General features: G+C 32.7%; 2 protein-coding genes across 3 annotated transcripts; both read right to left on the bottom strand.

Moving 5' to 3' along the window:
* Positions 1–2,840: 2,840 nt before the first annotated feature.
* On the bottom strand, positions 2,841–19,947 carry LOC128178155 (uncharacterized). 2 transcript variants are annotated; one of them, XM_052845191.1, is made up of 7 exons: positions 19,753–19,947; positions 6,286–6,334; positions 5,418–5,959; positions 5,218–5,306; positions 4,752–4,937; positions 4,523–4,632; positions 2,841–3,135 (listed from the first exon to the last, which is right to left on the bottom strand). In XM_052845191.1, exons 2-7 carry the CDS (start codon positions 6,297–6,299, stop codon positions 2,931–2,933), a joined length of 1,146 nt encoding a protein of 381 aa, XP_052701151.1. In that variant the 5' UTR covers positions 6,300–6,334; positions 19,753–19,947; the 3' UTR covers positions 2,841–2,930. The 2 variants fall into 2 exon arrangements, with proteins under 2 accessions (XP_052701151.1, XP_052701150.1); XM_052845190.1 differs by having other exon boundaries at positions 2,841–3,139; positions 4,527–4,632.
* On the bottom strand, positions 11,875–19,488 carry LOC128176887 (uncharacterized). Its single transcript, XM_052843418.1, has 5 exons — positions 19,397–19,488; positions 15,476–15,590; positions 13,038–13,195; positions 12,579–12,787; positions 11,875–12,006 (listed from the first exon to the last, which is right to left on the bottom strand). Exons 2-5 carry the CDS (start codon positions 15,586–15,588, stop codon positions 11,875–11,877), a joined length of 612 nt encoding a protein of 203 aa, XP_052699378.1. The 5' UTR covers positions 15,589–15,590; positions 19,397–19,488.
* Positions 19,948–20,595: the final 648 nt, after the last annotated feature.

Here is a 20,595-nt window from a genome sequence, read left to right as displayed (position 1 = left end):
TAAATCTGTAGCTGACCGGTTCTATGTGATTAAAAATGTATCGTTCTGTTCTTGTATGCATAATTTTCATAGAAAACAACATGTAAAACCTCATTTTCATTGTTTCTTTTTATCTCTCAGTAACAATTTTGGTCTGTTTCGAACAGAAACAAGACAGCTTAAGAACTTTTTAAACTGATATCCTCAAAAGTACAAGATGGCCGCACATCTCCCTTAATGTTTAAGGTTTACTACTAATCTGTCGTGGTATATATTTTTAAGTGATCAGATCCAAAGTATCTGCCCAATGGTTGGTCATTAGTTAGTCCGTGTTCCTGGGCATCCAGTTCTGGAAAATTCTTCCCTTTAAAACTAAAATCGCATTATTTGTTCCTTTTTATTTACTAACGTTTATGTATTAATCAGGTATGTCCGATCCCAGTTATCTGCCCGCGATGCATGATAAATTCGTCCTACTCTTTTCACGTTAATTAGTCAACCGGCGTTCTTGGTTACACCACCATTCTGGAAATTAGGGTCTTCCGTTTCCAACGGAAGACCCTCTTGTTATTCTACGGTTTCTTTTTCTTTATTATTCTTTTTTTTCTTTTTCTGACTTTTTTGGAACGCTTTTTCTCAAAAACTATCCAACCGATTCGCACAGAATTTTCAGGACGGATAAAGCGTGATCGGCGCTACATATTATAAAATATTCAAATGATGACGTCACTTCCGGTTTCAGATATTGACGATTTTGTAAATTTTTAAGGGTCATTTTGTCCACGCATCTCCTCCGAAACTAATCAAGATAGAAGCTTAAAATTTTCAGGGATTGTAAACGAATGTATGTAGATGTACCCCCATGCGTCCAATGATGAAAATTGCTAAAGGCCTCAAAGCTCGCCTGAACCTGAAAATTGGCACCAAATTTTTTCACGAAATTTTTGCACATTTTCTGTGATATCTTTTGATGTATAAATATTTAGTTAAAACATATCATGCAAAAGTTGTTTCAAATTACACGGGCTTTCGTTTAATATCAAGAAAAAGGGGCTGGCCCCTCAAATTAGGGGCCAAAAGGGCTGTAAAGTCTTCTTACAATAACTCTTTACTGAATAATAATTTGTTATTAATTATAGAAGCAAAAATGTTCATTGTTAGGCTGTTTATTTATACAGTACCATACTTAAGTCATATGTTACGTAATTAGGGGTTTCAAGGGGCCAGAAATTCAAAACTTTGATCATTAATATCTGAAAAAAGAGAAATATTTTGAAAAGCAATGTAGAACAAAAGTTGCTCAAAATAATGTTTTGTACAGTATGCTACCTTAAATGTTTTTGTTTATGACCCCATTTAGGAGTTGAAGGGTCGGCCCCTAAAACATATTTGTACATATATCTCAAGAACGGTTAACATTTCTTGAACACTTGTAGAACAAAATATGTTTGTATTTGCAAGACCTTTCATTTGATATCAAGAAAAATGGGCAGGCCCCTCAAATTAGGGGCCAAGAGGGCTCTAATGTCTTCTTACAATAACTCTTTACTGAACAATAATTTGTTATTAAATATAGAAGCAAAAATGTTGTTTGTACATCTGTTCATCTATACAGTACCATACCTAAGTCATAAATTATGTAAATAGGGGTTTCAAGGGGCCATAATTCAATATTTTGATCGTTAATATCTGAAAAAGGATAAATATTTTGAAAAGCAATGTAGAACAAAAGTGGTTAAAAATAATGTTTTTAACAACATTATACCAAACATTTTGTTGTTACTTGCCCCGGTAAGTGGTTAAAGGGTCGGCCCCTAAAATACAGTTGTTTAGATATCTCGAAAACGGTTGACAATTCATGAACACTTTTAGAACAAAATATGTTTATATTAGCGAGACCTTTTATTTGATATCAAGAAAAAGGGGCTGTCCCTTCAAATTAAGGGCCTGAAGGGCTACTAAGTCTTTTTATAATAACTCTTTTCTGATCAATAATTTGATATAAATCATAAAGCAACAAATGAGCTTTTATTAAGCTTAATTTAAACTGAAATATGTTTTAAAATCGGACGATGCATTACAGAGATATTGGGATTTAAAAATTGAGTTTTCCGGAAATTTTGATTCCACGTTCTTGGTTAAGGAAATAGTGTTGTGTTCAAAGATAAATTAACTCGTACCTAAAATAATTCGGAAATTGTTAATTCGTACTTAAACACAATCGAATTTTTTTTTTGTTAAGTCGTTCTTGAAATCGGAAAGGTTTTTGTTAAGTCGTACTTAAAATAATTCGTATTTTGTTAAGTCGTACCAGGACTAATTCGATTTTTTTCATCTTTGTATTTTAGTTTTTCTTGCAATTGGTATAAGAGCTCTGCTTCTAACAGGAACTTGCAGCTTTACTTCCAACATGTAAGGAAGACCCACTCGTTGCTTTGCAACGAGCTTTGCTCTAGTTTTTTATCCTATTCTCTCATTCGAGATTGTGCTTCGAAAGCGAATGAATTCATTCCGTCAAAACTAAAACTGTGCCATCAAGAAAAGAATTGCCGTATTCTATTTATACAATATTTGTCAAATCTTAACTTTGATGTGTACTCTAATAAGTAAGTTCCCTGTAAATATATTCAGTCTATATTTAATCATTCAATATAATTTCATTGCAAGCATATATTTTGATGCAAACTCCCACTAACTTGGATCTGCAAAAGAGTATCCACCACCTTACTTTCATTTTTGCTATTTTGGACTGGTTATCGAAAATTAAACCAAGTTTTTAATTATTCTCTAAGAAATTACTTACAAGGTAAATTCCGGTTATAGTTTTCGAACATCATAGCACATGTGTTGAAATAACAAAATTAAAAATGTAACCAGTTACTCTGGTACAGGCATTTATTAGTTTACTGGCAAAATGTCTTAATTTATTAGAATAGATATTCAAGAACAAATTATTCAGTCACTGATTCGTTTAGGAAAACTGAAAGATAGTCAGACTGATAAGAAGAGAACTCCTTATTAATGCTGAGAACACGATTCTGTCTCTGTAGTTGTCTGAGGACTTTATGTTTTTTAATGTTTCCCAGGTTTCTGTTATACAGCGTAGTCAGTCCGTGAGAGTCCTCGTGTTGACAGTAAATGACTACTACCTGGGTTCTATCTTAAAGTATAAAAAAAGTATTAAAGGTCATATGAAACAATATTCCGACCATATTGAGTTTTATACGGGAATGAGTTCATAAGTGCCTATTTAATAAGACTGGTATTGTTTTTTGAATATTTTATGCAATATATTAGAGTCACAGTAGATCAAAAGTATTCAATCGGGAAAAGGAACATCGACCTACGCGGCTTACCTCCCTTACTAATGACGCCAGTAAGACCTAATCGCCCTATATTAAGCTCTGTAGTGAATACAAATATCCATATCATTTTGCAGTAGATTTAAAGAAAAATAATACTATTTTATATAAAAACTATAAAATTAAACAAAACTAAACGTATGCGTTTATATTTTTATTCCTTTGACGCATGTACATATTCAGTTTAAATTAGAGACTCGAGAATGAGTGATTTTCGTCATTTATTTTACCGGTACTTTATAAATCCTTATGCCATATTTCCGCAATCTAATTTTATAAAACGTTAAAACACGTGCACACACAGTCTTTTCTAAAGATATTGTTACATATCCATAAGTCTGAAATTTATAGGCCAGATTAATTAGAATTTATCGAGAGATCTAATTCTCAAATTAAATTTAAGAATATTATCGCGGCATTTCACAGCCGCTTTTAGATAAAGACTATACACATAACACAATGCCTCAAACATTTTCATTGGCCCACCTTTTATATCTTACAACATACAAAATAAACTTAATGAATTAAAAGGCTTTAATTCTTTTCTATATAGCTCAGTCATTATATGTATCGAGGAAGAAAAGTTTCTGTTTTAAAAGTTTTAGGATAATTATGATTGGTGGAGCATTTTCTTTTGTTAAATTTTCACTGAAGTACGGGATATTCATCGTGATATTACTCTTGTGAAAACCTGATAGTTTTATTCATTAACGACCAATTAAAACTAAGTCATCTGTACTATGAAATCAGATGATCTCATCTGAATAGAAAGACACATTCATATCTGCAAATATAGCTAAAATTTAATTGGTAAACTACTGTAAAATTACACTTGTGCTAATGCATTGTTTACATAGGTGGGTCTGTGTGACGTCATAAATCCATAAAATCAAAAACGATAAGCGGGGAACAATTTTTTACGGGTGCTGAGTTTTCAAAGTAACGCAAGAACAGAAAAATCTTACTACACGTTCATTTATACTAAGCTTTACGAAAGAAGATCATAGTGTTAAATATCGTTTCATATGACCTTAAAATTGAAATTTCTCCTTAAACGCTTAATTTATCTGAGGTCTAGAACGCCAGAAAGTGAAAAAGTGTTGCGTGTAAGGATGGTAAATCTTAACAGATAACTATTTTCACAATTTATATAGAAATTCTACATCAATTATTGACCACACATACCTTGTTTTACAAGATTTTCGACGAAGTCGGACCTAGTTTTGGAAATATCCACTTCTGTTTCCAGTATGATGTTCCTCTCATTCTTATCCACGAAAACCAGACAGACCTAGTGAAAATTTTGTAATGAAAGTAAGCCTTTTATTGTTGATATGAGTTTTAGTTAATATCAACGTTTAAAATACCGGAGATCCATGTAGTTGAATGTTAAAATTAAAACATAAGAACCCGTGAAGTTAGTTCTATAGAAGACACTTTTTTCACTCCACCAAGAAGTAATTCATGACATTCATAGTTTCCGGCCACGGTGTCAGCAATGGCTTTATGAAGTTGTTTGTTGGCTGTTGAAAAACTGGCTATAACGACAGTTTTCTCCATCTTATCCTCCTGGAATCCAGATTCCAAGAACTGTTGCTATTGCCAGAAAAAAAAATAATTCAATACCAAACTAATGAAACTGACACATAAGAAGATGACGCATAAAAAATGCATGATGAAAGTTTGTTTATCCCCTTAATGCTTTAAAATTTACTCGTACAACACTTACTACTATATTCAGCGATGTGTTTTAACAATATTCTAAATAATGATTTCATATTAGTTATGAATACAACGAAATCATTATTCATTTTTCAATCCTTGCATGATTTTGCATGAAAATATACTTATTTTCTAGGGAATAATTTCAGTGTACATTGTTTCTCGCTATTCCAAATTTACAGAGGTACAGGAGAACCACAATGAGTGTAACCATTACAATGGCAATCAACCACATCCAAAACTCTGTGTAAAATAAAAAGGCATGAAAATAATTAATTTATTTATGGTTTATTTTAGACACACAAACATATTTCATATCTGAAAGGACACGTGTTCTCTGTTTGGTTGACTTACTGTTGTCCTGTAGACGGTAATTGACGCTGTCGATTTCTATGTTGACTTTAGACCTCACTTTCTTCGTCTCCTTCTCAAAGTGTTGATGAGTATTGTTTAATGTTTCCTTTAGATATGTGCCAAGTTTCGCAAAACGTTCGTCTGTGATTTTTTTAAGCTTATTAAATAATTTGGAACTTTCGTTGATAATTCGATTATTTGTCTCGTGTTTACTCTTTTTAATATGAAAATATAGCTTGTTTAGTAGATATCGATCTTTAACTACTTCAGCTTGTTTTTCAAACTTTTCCTTTTCTATCTCATAACACTCATTCCCCCGATTTCTCGCATCCTCTTCTTCTTTCTCAGCGTAAATATGATATGTCTTATTTGGTATGTTCGTTACTAGTTCGTTTAGTTTATCAACAGCCTTTGCGACGCTATCACATAAACATTGATTGTTCATATAAATAGCCCTTGTTCCATTTGACTCAATAAATGTGGTTTCCTCCCAGACTAGACGTTCAGCAATTGGGACAATTATAATCAACATTAACAGGAAGCTAAAAAAAACCCATTAAAGCAGTGAATACCTGTACGTTTATTTATTGTAATGTATGATTAAAAAGTCTATACATATTTTAATATTTTTCATTCTCTTAAACGTTCCTTTAACTCTAATAATTGAAAAATAAAAATAAAGAAATTTTAGGTAATGGTGAGAAATTTTATGGAATGTTTCATTAACATTAAAATCCTAGAAGCATAAACAGAAGATAAGTGAAAATTATAGCACTATTATAGAAAGGTTACAATGAAAAATCTTGGGTTTTCAATCCCTTTTGTAGAAGTTTTGCACCTTCTTAGTAATCTTTAAGGCTATAAATACCTGTTTCCACTCATCTCTAATTATCATGTATCTGCACTCCAGTGGAAGCCTGAAAACTATCAAGTGAATACCTATTATGAAGCTTAATCTACTACAGAACTTTTGAAACGCAAAATGTAAATTAACAAAATATACATGTATAATCATTATTTGAAAACATTAATTATGACGGTAAAGAAACAATTTGTGAGAAAAAAAGTTCTACATGCCCTTGTAAGAATTGATTTATTCATGTATGTATTTTGATTTTTAAACGACGAATGAATTAACTTAAAGACGAACCGATTGAAAACTGTTTTTTTTATAAGATAATTTTTTGTTATCCCCTTGAAAAGAATACAATGCAATTTTATTTTCTCTGTTTATTTTTAAGATAATAACAATAAAGATGATATGAAAAACTGTCATAAAATAAAATAACATCAGCAGCGGAATCATCACACATTCAACTATTGTATTTTATAAACATTCATATTTCAATATAAGTCAAATTAATTTAATATATTATTATTACTATCAGTTATTATTTTTTTTATAGTTGACCGTTCTGATTCTCAATTCATTTTACTATCAGAAGTTATAATTACCTTCCGTTTACTAAAACTATATTGGTACTACATGGATGACAAATCATTAAAATATTAGTATGATAATTTCAAATAAAAAATAATTAACATTTTTTTCCAAGAATATTTGCATATATTAATTCACAAATAAACATATCAGCATTAAGGTCAAGATCTAGTAAATGAAAGGTGCTTACAGGTTTATAAAATTCAAGATATAAATTCTTTGATTGATGCTTCATACCAAAAGCTTTGATTGATAGGGTGTATCGGGACTTTTAGTTTTGGAAACACAATAAAAAATCATGTTTTAGACTGATTTTCTATGTAATACGTAGGAAATAAGTAAAAAAAAATATCAATGAGTTTTGTCCAATTTTAAGTAATGAGATATATCTAGAATACCTACAGTCTCCTAAAATAAACGGCATTAAACAAACACTTGACCGATCATTTAAATGATGTTAAGTTTAATATAGGTTTCAGGATTACATTCCCCATGATTCAATATAGAATGTTAAGAAATTGTTTACTTTTTTACATTAATTCCTTTAAAGCCCCAAAAATCGGGCAAAATATCATCAAATCAATTATGTCGTCATTATGAATCTAGCACCAAAAAGACACTCTGAAGTCATTTACTAGATCTTTACCTTAAACTACAACATCGACATATGGCATTGCAGGTAGCTTAAAACCATGCATTGTATTGTGTTGTTGCAAAATCATATCTGTACAAAACCCGTTCATAATAAAGGGATAACTAATTGCAGCAATAGCAAAGGAACGGAGAATACCAATAATTCGAATTTAAGAAATACCTTTTAAAAATACTAAATAGAATTATCCCTGCGAGTATTTAGCTCCCAGCTTTGAGATAATCCGTTTTCAAATTTGTACTTTGTCAAAATAGAAATAGAAACAATAGGAAATAATAGGTATTGGTTGAAATAAAATTAGCTTTGATAAACAACCAATCCTATTTGGATAGAAGTACATGTATTTCTAAACTGCATGATTTATTGATTCGTACTATTAAGCATTACATGTACATGTGTATATTCTCTTATATTCTATAAAAATTGTCTCTTTCACATGCAACAAGTCGACAAAAGTTAAAAAGGTTTCTGTACAAAATGTTTTCTTTAATGGGTGAAGATTTCTTGAATACCAAAACTTTGGCTAAAAATTCTTAATATATTGTAACAATACTTGTCAGATTTCTCTAACAACAAGTATACAATTGTATAAGTATACGTTTAAGTGAGTAACCTATCCCACTCTCTTTACTTATTAAACAACATTATTATTATTATTGTGAGTTACCCATCCATTTCTCTTTACTTATTAAACAACCTTATTATTCCACATTTATAAAAAGTGAACGTATCTGTCTACTAGTATCCAAATGTATTTTTTCATGAAGATGATTTAACTTGAGTTTGTTGGATTTGGATGTAACATAAAATATTGGAAATAATCATTGATAATCCGAATGTAAATAAATGTACAATTGTGATTTTTATATTGTTAAAAACACTAAAAAAAACCCAATAAAAATGTCAACATTAAATACTAGTCATACAGAAGAAAAATTTAAAAGTTTAAAACCAAATATACAACTAGAAAGTATAAAGTAATTAATTAACATACTAGAATAAAACATCTTATGCCTAAAAGGTATTCAACAAAGGAGCAATAACAACTGATTACTACAGCAATAGTAATAAATTGTGTCTTCTATAGTTGACGCAAACATCAATTTGAAATAACCGGAAAAGAACTATAGGTAAAGACGGAAACGTAAAAAAACCAACAAACTTTTAATCGATTTTATCTTTATCGATTAGCATTCTTTTCCTTTTTTTTTTCTTAATGAATGATAAGATTCTCTGATTTAATAAAGCTTCTAAATTTTGATTTAATCCTAGAAACAAATCGAGCATTAGACCAACACCGTAGTACACAAACGCAAAAAATATAAATAAACAAAACCAAGATGGCGTGGCCATGATTTTAGAATCGGAGTTCAATCTACAAAGGTGATCCAGATTTGATATGTGCAAATCATGCTCCGATCTTGCCTTGCATATTTCGATAAGTTCCAAAGGAGGATGCATTTTGAAAAGCGAATGCAAAAATATCAACAAGAGGCCCATGGGCCACATCGCTCACCTGAGGAACAATAGGTATGATAAAATCAGCTTAACTATCTGGACAATGTACAATAATACATGTAGATCCTGTATAAATAAAATCCATTTTCCCCTGGATATTCTTATGTTTATAATCATTAGTCCCTTTTCTAACAAGATGATTTTATAGTCTTATCATATGTTGAGTATTGCAGTTCTCAAAATGATCCTTAACAATAGTTTATATATTAGATATAAACGTACATCAAACTATGAACCTTCTCGGGAGGCCAAAGAATTGTCCTGGGGCCAAAGTCTTAACAATTATAAAGAAACATCTGGCTGATTAGTTTCTGAGAAGATTTTTAAAGATTTACCCTATATATTCCTTTGTTAAATGTTGACCCCCCCCCCCATTGTGGCCCCACCCTACCCCTGGGGATCATGATTTTCACAACCATGAATCTACACTACCTGAGGATGCTTTCACACACGTTTCAGCTTTCCTGGCTGATTAGTTTCTGAGAAGAAGATTTTTAAAGATTTACTCTGTTTATTCCTATCTAAAACATCGACCTCCCATTGTGGCCCAACCCTACCCCCAGGGTTATGATTTTCACAAATTTGAATCTACACTACCTGAGGATGCTTCCACACAAGTTTCAGCTTTCCTGGCTAATTAGTTTCTGAGAAGAAGACTTTTAAAGATTTACTCTATTTAATCATATGTTAAACTTCGACCCCCCATTGTGGCCCCATTCTACCCCCAGGGGTTATTATTTTCACAACTTTGAATCAACACTACCTGAGGATGCTTCCAAAGAAGTTTCAGCATTGCCGGCTGATTAGTTTCTGAGAAGAAGATTTTTAAAGATTTACTCTATATATTCCTATGTTTAACTTCGATCCCCCATTGTGGCCCCACCCTTCCCCCGGGGGTCATGATTTTCACAACTATGAATTTACACTACCTGAGGATGCATCCACAAAAGTGTCAGCTTTCCTGGCTGATTAATTTCTAAGAAGAAGATTTTTAAAGATTTACTCTATATATTCGTATTTTAAACTTCGATCCCCCATTGTGGCCCCACCCTACCCCCGGGGGCCATGATTTTCACAACTATGAATCTACACTACCTGAGGATGCTTTCACACAAGTTTCAGCTTTCCTGGCTGATTAGTTTCTGAGAAGAAGATTTTTAAAGATTTACTCTATATATTCCTATGTTAAACTTCGATCCCCCATTGTGGCCTCACCGTACCCCGGGGGTCATGATTTTCACAACTTTGAATCTACACTACCTGAGGATCCTTCCAAACAAGTGTCAGCTTTCCTGGCCGATTAGTTTCTGAGAAGAAGATTTTTAAAGATTTATTCTATATATTCCTATGTAAAACTTCGATCCTTCATTGTGGCCCAACCCTACCTCCGGGGATCATGATTTTCACAAATTTGTATCTACATTACCTGATGATGCTTTCACACAAGTTTCAGCTTTCCTGGCTGATTAGTTTCTGAGGAGAAGATTTTTAAAGATTTACTCTATATATTCATTTGTTAAACTTCGACCCCCCATTGTGGCCCCACCCTCAGGTGAGCTAAAAAGGTTAAGTTTACAATACAATAAGTTGTTAAAGTTGGTTTCTGGAAGAACAGACTTTGAAAATTTTCTTAATAAATATTGACAAATATTTTACTTTTTTAAGCTTTAGTTTTTAAGATCTGTGTACAAACATAGAATTGTGAGCAAATCGCTGTATCTTGCTTATAATTCGAAGCTTAACACTCAAATATGGTTAGTAAATAGAAATTGTAAACAATTAAACACAAGAAACATGCACTACATGTATAACAAATAAAGAACACAATTTATTTTTTCGAAATGAATCATATTTATATACATGTATATACCTACATATTTCCGTCAGCGATATCAAACTCTATTTAAACTGAATAAACTCGAAAAAAATGCCGAGCATCTCAACAAAACCTATTGCATTAATCTACATGTACCATTACGCAAAAGATAATGCCGAATTACCGATAGAATGAATTGTATTTCAGTACCCGTCCCCTACATCCGATTTTGCTTAATTTGCGCAGGTAAACAGTTAACTGTTTGATTTACCGAAGTCTCTGTTTGATTTGATACGTAAAAATCACGAAATACAGACGATAGTTTCCAGGTTACAAAGCATAATGAGAACGAAACGAAAATCAGAACAAGCTAACACCAACGTCATGTGTGAAAACTGTCAACGCATTGAAATATTTAGCCTCAATTTACTTCACAAAATCGGCACCAATATATTTTGTATGTTTCAAAATTTCCCTTCATACGCGAACTGTTGCACAACAAGCAAATTCATCATAGTCAGATCGACCCTTTTTCGTATAATGTCATGGCTGCTTTAAACAAAGAACCTCGTTTTAGAAGTATGGAATCATTTTACCGGATGCCGAACCCGAAGCTATTAAACTGATTGAAACACGCATTTCCTTTATTATTATTTTCGTAATAACTCAGATTTGAAACAAAATTTCCACTTAATTTTTGCAATTTATATTTTCCTTCCCATAAGGATAATTTATGCTAAACTATGTTGAATTTGCCTCGGTAGTTCTTGAGAAGAAGATTTTTAAAAATGCACCCCCCTTTTTCTACAGTTTCAAGGTTTTCTCCGCTTTGAATACAGATCAAACTTTTATTTCTGCAATTTATATTCGCCCTCCCATAAGGATGATTTGTGCCAAATTTGGTTGAAATTGGATAAGCGGTTTTAGAGAAGAAGTTCAAAATGTAAAAAGTTTACAGACGGACAGACGGACAGACGGACGGACAGACGGACGACGGACAAAATGTGATCAGAATAGCTCACTTGAGCTTTCAGCTCAGGTGAGCTAAAAATATATGCAACATGCAGACTGCTATAGTTTTAAACCTTATATTCATTAGTCTGTATACAATGTCAGATAAGTTCGTTTTCTCTTCATAAACTTCTCGAGCAGGATCAAGAACCTACCAATAAACATTTCATATGTCATATTATGAAATTACTGTAAAAATATAGGTTATTTCAAAATAATGTAAATACTTATTCCGTTAATATGTGATTCACTTTATAGAGATGCACATATATATATATATATATATATATATATATATATATATATATATATATATATATATATATATATATATATATATATATATATATCATTATGCGGTGTATCTCGAAAATATTTTTAATACAAACATCATATTGCTACAGTTTTTTTTTTTTATCTCCAATTTTAATGAAGAAGTTATCCTTTATTTGTTTCTTTATTCTAACAATTTAGATTTATAAAAGTTTTCAAACGGAGAGACGGATTAATAACAGACTTGACAAGCATTTTGTGCTTCAGCTATATACATGAAAGGGAGGGGGTATTTTGATGATATAATAAATATACATAAAACATATTCATTTCGCTTGCAATTGGTAAACGTTTTCAGATTATATGCATATGTAATTGTGCTAAATATCCCTGTATACAGAATAACCTTAGATTAAATAATTAAAACAGATGGTTAACGAAAGAGCTCACCTGTATAAGGAACTTAATCACAGGTACTTCCACATCGGGATTCCGTTCGTCGTTGTCTACAGGGAAATTACTGCAGTAATTGGTACAACGTAAGTAGCGCATTTGTGATAGTCCTAGGCTATCCATGAACTTTTTCTCGAATTTACAAAATTCTGGATCGCTGATATCTATTTCATCAGCATGGGTTAAAACACCAAATATGGGAATATCTGTAAGAAGAATCACGTTATATATAAGTCGCTATTTACATTTAATTAACATAAGGACAACAATGGTACCAGTATTGTTGAAGACTTACATTAAAACATAACTTTTGAATAATTGAAATGTACAAAATACGTTTTTCAAACAACATAACATTTTTTCTGATTGTGGTTAATGCAATCTAATGTATTACGATATATGCTTATGATGCCTTATCATAAGTTGGTTATTACTACGTTTTTAACATTGAATTACCTCTACTTCCCTCCAAGGCTAGGAATCTCACAGATTTGATCAGTTCCTCTGGTAAGTTCTCAGATTTTGCAGATGCAATAAAGATAATTCTATCAACTTTAGTGTTGGTTTCATTATCATTCCTAGAAAAAAGATGTTTCACAATGCCAGGCAAATTTCTAAAATAAACAAGAGGCCCAGGGGCCACATCGCTCACCTGAGCAACAATTGCCTTAATTCTGATCAAATTAGAATTAGAGTATCAAAATATCTTGACAACTAAGTACAGTAGATCTTGCTAAAAAAATTGAAAATCTGCCAATTTTCCACCTCTTATTTGTTGGTAAATACCAAGCCCCTTTTCTTGTTGTACCTGTAAGAAGATTTTTCTCTATTCCTATATACTCCCCCCCCCCCATTTCGTGACCCCACTTTTCTCAAGGGAATCATGGTTTTATCAAACTTAAATCTGCATAACCTGTGCTTTCACACTAAGTACTGAGTTTTGGGCCGAAAACTTTCCCAGAATATTTTTAAAGATTTTCTCTATGTATTCCTATGTAAAAATTCAAACCGCCATTACGGTCCCACCCTACCACTAGGGACTGTGATTTTGAAAACTTGAATTTACACTACCCGAGGATGCCTTTACACAAGTTTAAGCTTTTCTGGCCAAATAGTCTTTAAAAAGAAGATTTCTAAAGATTTTCTCTTTATATTCCTAAGTAAAAATTCAGCCCCCATTGTGGCCTCATCCTACCACTGGACTATTATTTAAACAAACTTGAATCTATATGATCTGGGGAAGCTTCCACTCAAATTTGGGCTTTCCTGGCCTAATAGTTTTGAGAAGAAGACTTTTAAAGATTTTCTCTATATATAAAAATTTATCCCCCATTGTGGCCCCGCCCTACCACAAGGGACCATGATTTGAGCAAACTTGAATCTACATTATCTGAGGATGGTAACACGCCAATTTGAGCTTTCTTGGCCAAATAGTTTTTATAGAAATTTTTTAACAAATTTTCTCTATATATTCCTATATAAAAATTTATCCCACAATTGTGGCCCCACCCTACTCCCGGGGACCATGATTTGAACAAACTTGAATCTACACTATCTGAGGATGCTTCCACTCAAAGTTGAGCTTTCCTGGCCTAATAGTTTTTGAGAAGAAGATTTTTAAAGATTTTTTCTATATATTCCTATGTAAAACTTGACCCCCCAATTGTGGCCACATCCTACCCCCGGGGACCATGATTTGAACAAACTTGAATCTACACTTCCTGAGGATGCTTCCATTTTAATTTGAGCTTTTCTGACCTAATAGTTTTTAAGAAGAAGATTTTTAAAGATTTTCTCTATATATTCCTAAGTAAAATTTGATCCCCCAATTGTGGCCCCACCCTATTCCCGGGGATCATCATTTGAACAAACTTGAATCTACACTACCTGATGATGCTTCCATCTTAACTTGAGCTTTTCTGGCCTGATAGTTATTGAGAAGAAGATTTTTAAAGATTTTCTCTATATATTCCTATGTAAAACTTGATCCCCCAATTGTGGCCACATCCTACCCCCGGGGACCATGATTTGAACAAACTTGAATCTACACTACCTGAGGATGATCCCATTTTAATTTGAGCTTTTCTGGCCTGATAGTTTTTGAGAAGAAGATTTTTAAAGATTTTCTCTATATATTCCTATGTAAAACTTGATCCCCCTCTTGTGGCCCCTCCCTACCCCCGGGGACCATGATTTGAACAAACTTGAATCTACACTACCTGATGATGCCTCCACACAAGTTTAAGCTTTTCAGGCCGAATAGTTTTTGAGAAGAAGATTTTTGAAAAATACCAACAAATTTTCAATAATTCTCAATTATCTCCCCTTTAAAGAGGGCGTGGCACTTCATTTGAACAAACTTGAATCCGCTTCACCTAGTGGTGCTTTGTGCCAAATTTGGTTGAAATCTGCCCAGTGGTTCTTGAGAAGAAGATGAAAATGTGAAAAGTTTACAACAACGACGACGACAACAACGACGACGACAACGCCAACGACAACGACAGACAACGGACAAATTGTGACCAGAAAAGCTCACTTGAGCCTTTGGCTCAGGTGAGCTAAAAAGGGGCATTTCACACAAATTGAATCTTCTACATTGGAGAGTAGTTTTTGAAATACATATGGACGCATATACACAAAAAATCAATTAAGAAACGGGGGTGGGGCGGGGCTGGGGAGGGATGGGGTTAGATAAGGTAGATAAAAACCCAAAACACTTGTTTTCATTTAAATCTTCTGATATTTAAACCCTAATATTGAAACCCTCCTTCCTCTTTGAAAACCTTTTTTTTTTATTCATAACTCTTTATGAAAAACCATGTTTTATATTGTTAAAGGACATTGTTCAAAATTTAGATGTTATCGTTAGGATTTATATTATTTAATATATATACCTTCGACTTTGACCTTCGACATTCAATTTAGTGCCATCTCTAATACGACCCTCAAATATCATCTTCAAAGTTTTTCTGACAGCCTCGTCATCTGTGTTCTGAAATCCAGTCATGTCTAGAATTGTGGGATAACATTGATTCAATGCATCCTTATTTTTCAAGTATTTTTCTTTTGAATATCTGTAAATATTCATTAGAAAGCAAATGTGAGTTAAATCAATAGTCCCGATATAAAATATTGAATATATTGCTGTTTTCTTTTGTTATACAAAAATACAAATCAAATAAGTTTTTGAATTAAAGTTTGTTGTAGCAGTTTTAATGATCTAATTAGTGCACTGGTCCAAACCACTCCCAGTACGAGTGAATTCATTAAAGAGTTGATTTTAACACGAAGCCCATGGGCCACATCGCTCACCTGAGCAACAATAGGCATGACAATCAGCTTAATGGAGTCAAAATCCCAAACATATCGCCAATGTGGTATAATACATGTAAATCCAATCCATTCCCACCCCTGGGTATTCTTATGTTTATAATTAAGTCCCTTTTCTAACAGGATGATTTTATAGTCATATCACATGTTGAGCATTGTAGTTTTCAAAAAGATCCTAAACTATGAAACTATGAACCCCTTGTGAGGCCCAAGAATCGTCCAGGGGCCAAAGTCTCGAAGGGCCCCATCCTACTCCTCAATATTTTGATTTTGAAGAATTTGAATATACACTATCTGAAGTTGCTTTTACTATAGTTACAGCTTTTCTAGGCAAATGTTTTTGGAATAAGATTTTAAGATTTTTCTCTATATATTCCTATATTAATATGTGCTCCCCCCCCCCCCGGTTGTGACCCTATCCTACCCCCGGGGATCATGATTTGAACAAACTTGAATCTTCACTGCCTGACGATGCTTTCACACAATTTTCAGCTTTCCTGGCTGATTTGTGTCTGAGAAGAAGATTTTTAAAGAATTTTTTCTATAAATTCTTTTCTTATGTAAGATTCGACCCCTTATTGTGGTCCCATCCTACCCCCGAGGGACATTATTTTCATAACTTTGAATCTACATTATGTCAAGATGCTTTCACCCAAGTTTCAGCTTTCCTAGCTGATTGGTTTCTGAGAAGAAGATTTTAAAGATTTACTCTATACATTGTATATTGCTAGTATGTGAAAATTCGACGATTCATTGTGGCTCCATCATACCCCTGAGGATGCGTCAACACAAGTTTCAGCTTTCATGGCCTAATGGTTCTTGAGAATATAATTTGCAGGCATCCTGTTAAAATGTAGATTGAATTATCCAAATTATCCAAACTATCAGCTTTTGACCAACACTGGGTATCTGGGTCCTAAGGTAGGGTTCAAATGTTAATAAAGAAATATCAATTTAAATTATTCAAACTACGACCCAAATCTAATACTAGAACATCTGGAAAGGTTTAAAAAAAACCGCTACATGAATATATGAGAATAAAATCTTACAAAGTATTATGCATCCATGCAACGATAAAGTTTGTATAAATATTACGTATAAATGCATATTGGTATAGTTTATTTGCTGCAATAACTCTGTAACCCCAAAACGTATTAAAACCCTAGCAAATTGATATACATTTTAGAAAAAACTCCGTATTTCCGTAAATGATGAAATCTGCATTTTGTAATAAAAACTTAACATGTAAAGCAGCCCATGTTTAAAATGATATTTCAAATTTCTCAACATACATGTATAAACATCAAGGTCCTTTGTACTTTTGAATTTTGAGAAGAACAATGTGAAGAAAATTTTCTCTTGTTATTCCTTTATAAAAATTGACCACCTTCCTTTGTTAACCAACCTACTCATGGGGATCATGATTTAAAACTTTAATCTACACTAACCGAGGATGTTTTAACAAACTTTCAGCGTTTCTGGCCAAGTGAGAAGAATATATTTAAAGATTTTTCTTCACTTATTTCTATGTAATACCTCCATCCCTCTCAATGTGGCACCAACCTACCACTACAAATCATGATTTAAACAAATATGAAACTATACTACCTAAAGATGCTCAGACATAAGTTTCAGCTATTCTGGCTAAATGGTTTTGGAAAAGATTTTTAAGGATTTTTCTCCATTTCGCCCTAGTAAAATTTTTAACTATCCATAGTGGAACCACTCTACAGCTGTATATCATGACGTGGACACACTTGAAAACTATACTAATGATAAATTCTTCAACACAGTATTAAGCTTTTCAGACCATATGGTTTTTGAGAAGAAGATATTTAAAGAATTTCTGTCAATGTAAAAATTTAACTCACATTGTGACCTCACCCCGAGGATGATAATTTGAACAACCTTAATTTTAAACTGAGGATGCTTCAACAAAACTTTCAGCTTTTCTTGTTTAAAATGGTCTTTGAGAAGATTTTTAGAGATTTTTTTTCTCTCTATTTCAACATTTGTAAACCTTCAACACTCATTGAGGCCCCACCCTAACCTTTCACCTCAGGTGAGCTAAAAACCTATCAAATTGAATGATCATTCCGTTTTTTAAATTCAAGGGATTTCCTGAAACAATCAGAGTCGCCTTAATGTTTTAAGGCACCACATCTTTCAATCATCTTTGATAAAAAAGAGAGTCGGTTTGTCGTGAATTATCTGGTCTGGAGCATTATTGAATTGCAGTATATTTACTCGCAGGGTAAACGTTTGCTTTTTTCACAGAAATAAATAAGTTCCCCAAATTCAACTTCATGTGAAAAAAATCTAACATAATTTAAAAGGTTTAAGAATTTACTGTTTTCTGTACATAAAAACCCTTATGAATATGTATTTCCATTTCGATAAAAGAATGAAGAGAAGTAGGATACCGTCTTTGTCATATTTTTTGTATGTGTGATGTTCTTATAGATTATTACAGGAACGTTAACAACCTTTCCACACATTTAGGACTGTAGAAATTTTAAATGCTTTTCTAAAAACGTATTGTGAAAATTTATCCGTGTATAACATTCAATCATATTATCTAAACTGACCGAACAATACTTGAATAAATACAATCAAGACAATTGAGAGAAAAAGGGCAAAGCAATATATAACTTTGTCACTCTGTTTTTTTATGTTGTCACTTAGAATTGGGATGAGCATTACACCATATCTAATAGAAATTAAAAATGTATACCCACAGTCTTAAAAACGTATAGATATATACATTGATCAGAAATAAGGATTTGTTTTTTTTTTTGGGGGGGGGGGGGCGGGGATGCTTTAGAAATAAATATAAATCTCACATATTGTAGAATTGTAGTTGATAGAAAGATTATTTTTTGAAAACATTTTTACTATATACTTTAATATTGAACTTTGAACTCCTCCTAGAGCCCCAATATTGGTGCGGGTCACGTTTGTTTTAAGAGTCAGAATTCAAACTACCTGAGAATGCTTCACACAACCTTTTTGAGATTTTCAAAAAATGCGAACAAATTTTCAGTGAGTCCTAATGATCTCTCCTAGTTCTAATGAATTCTCCTTGAAAGAGGGTGTGATCTATTATAACAAACTTGAATCCCCTTATACTAGAGATGATTTTCGCGAAGTTTAATTGAAATTGGGCGAACAGACGGACGACAGAAAAAAGTGGTCGGAAAAGCTCACTTGAGGTTTTACTGAGATGAGCTAAACACTAAGCCAATTTTTTAAAGTTCTGTTTTTTAAAAAGTACAATCGTAATTGTGCCATTAAGCTAAAACTAAATTGTATTTTTAATGAATTAATGCAAAAGTTTTTGTATATTTTGCTTTATGTATATTGCATTGAGCTAAACTCATCTTGTTACTCTAGATAGAATGTTTTTCTATGACTTGATTTTTTAAATCTTTTATGTGTAGTTCTTTTCAAAATATTTTGGCTAACCTGAAAACAAGAAATCTCACCTGGTCAGGCGACGAGTCATGTGCTCCCCTTCCTCTTCGAAGTTCCCAACAAGCGCACGTTCATGGTATTCGCCACTGAAAACCGCCATGGCAGTGTTGATAAATGACGATTTGCCACAGCCGCACTGACCAATTACAGCTATTGTAAGGGTCTTATTCTGTTGCTTTTGGACTGTGTCCTGGAGCAGTTTTATATGGAATTGCAAAGTTGATTTTGAGTTCTCCATACTCTTTTTGACCATTTAGAGATCTAGATTGGTAGTCTACCTCACATATAACAAGAAACTATTTCTTGTTAACACAGGATAAAAATGCAAAACACTTAATTCAATTATTTGAACATATTATGGACTTACAATGTCAGCTTTCAATTAACGCCTTCCCCAAGTGTTCTTAATGCACAAATAACATAAATGCTATTCCTTTCGCTTTATCTTTGTAGAAACCCTATGTAACAGAATTGATTTAAAGCTGAACACCGCTCGTAAATGGGCACTGTCACACAGGTACCTGGTATATAAACCCTTCGATTTCGTTATAACTGATTGCAGACCTGAAACTCATGGCCGACGTGTTGTATACCTTTCAAGATCTTTGGGCTTTATGCATTTATTTCACCACTCGTTTATCAATGGTTTAAAAATAGTAGGTCAGACAATATCGATTAATCGACATCAGAGACACGTAGCAAAAGGGGACAAAACAAGGGGGAAGAAGTGTTCAATCATCTTAAAAATTTATGTTAATTGGACATTGTAGAATATATAAATGGATAAACATGTCGATAACATTTTGCAAAGCTTAAAGATATTAGCACCCACACCTTCCACCGAACTAGCAATTTGAGATTTTGTTAAGTTGATACTTTGTGGAGGGTTTTAACTGCGATTTAGGCAGGTAAATAGGCAATGTTTCTAGCTCCTATAATAAATAGCACATGTACAACTGCAAAAGTAAACAAAAAAGGAGAAAGAGCGTTCAAATATAAGCATATCGAAAATAAATAGTCGAACAGTGAGTCAACCTTTTGTCAAATCTATTGGTATTTTAGTTTGCAGATAAAAGCGACGAGTTTTTAGTTTGTTCAATACATGTTTAAAGAACAAGATTGTGCATTTTTTATACCAGAGAGAAAAGTTTTTGTTAGCCGCTAACAAAATTCGATTTGGGCTTTTATGTATGCTTTCTGATTATCCATG

Source organism: Crassostrea angulata, chromosome 3 (assembly GCF_025612915.1).
Source record: "Crassostrea angulata isolate pt1a10 chromosome 3, ASM2561291v2, whole genome shotgun sequence".
Lineage (NCBI taxonomy): Eukaryota > Metazoa > Mollusca > Bivalvia > Ostreida > Ostreidae > Magallana > Magallana angulata.
This window is presented reverse-complemented; position numbering and strand designations above follow the sequence as displayed.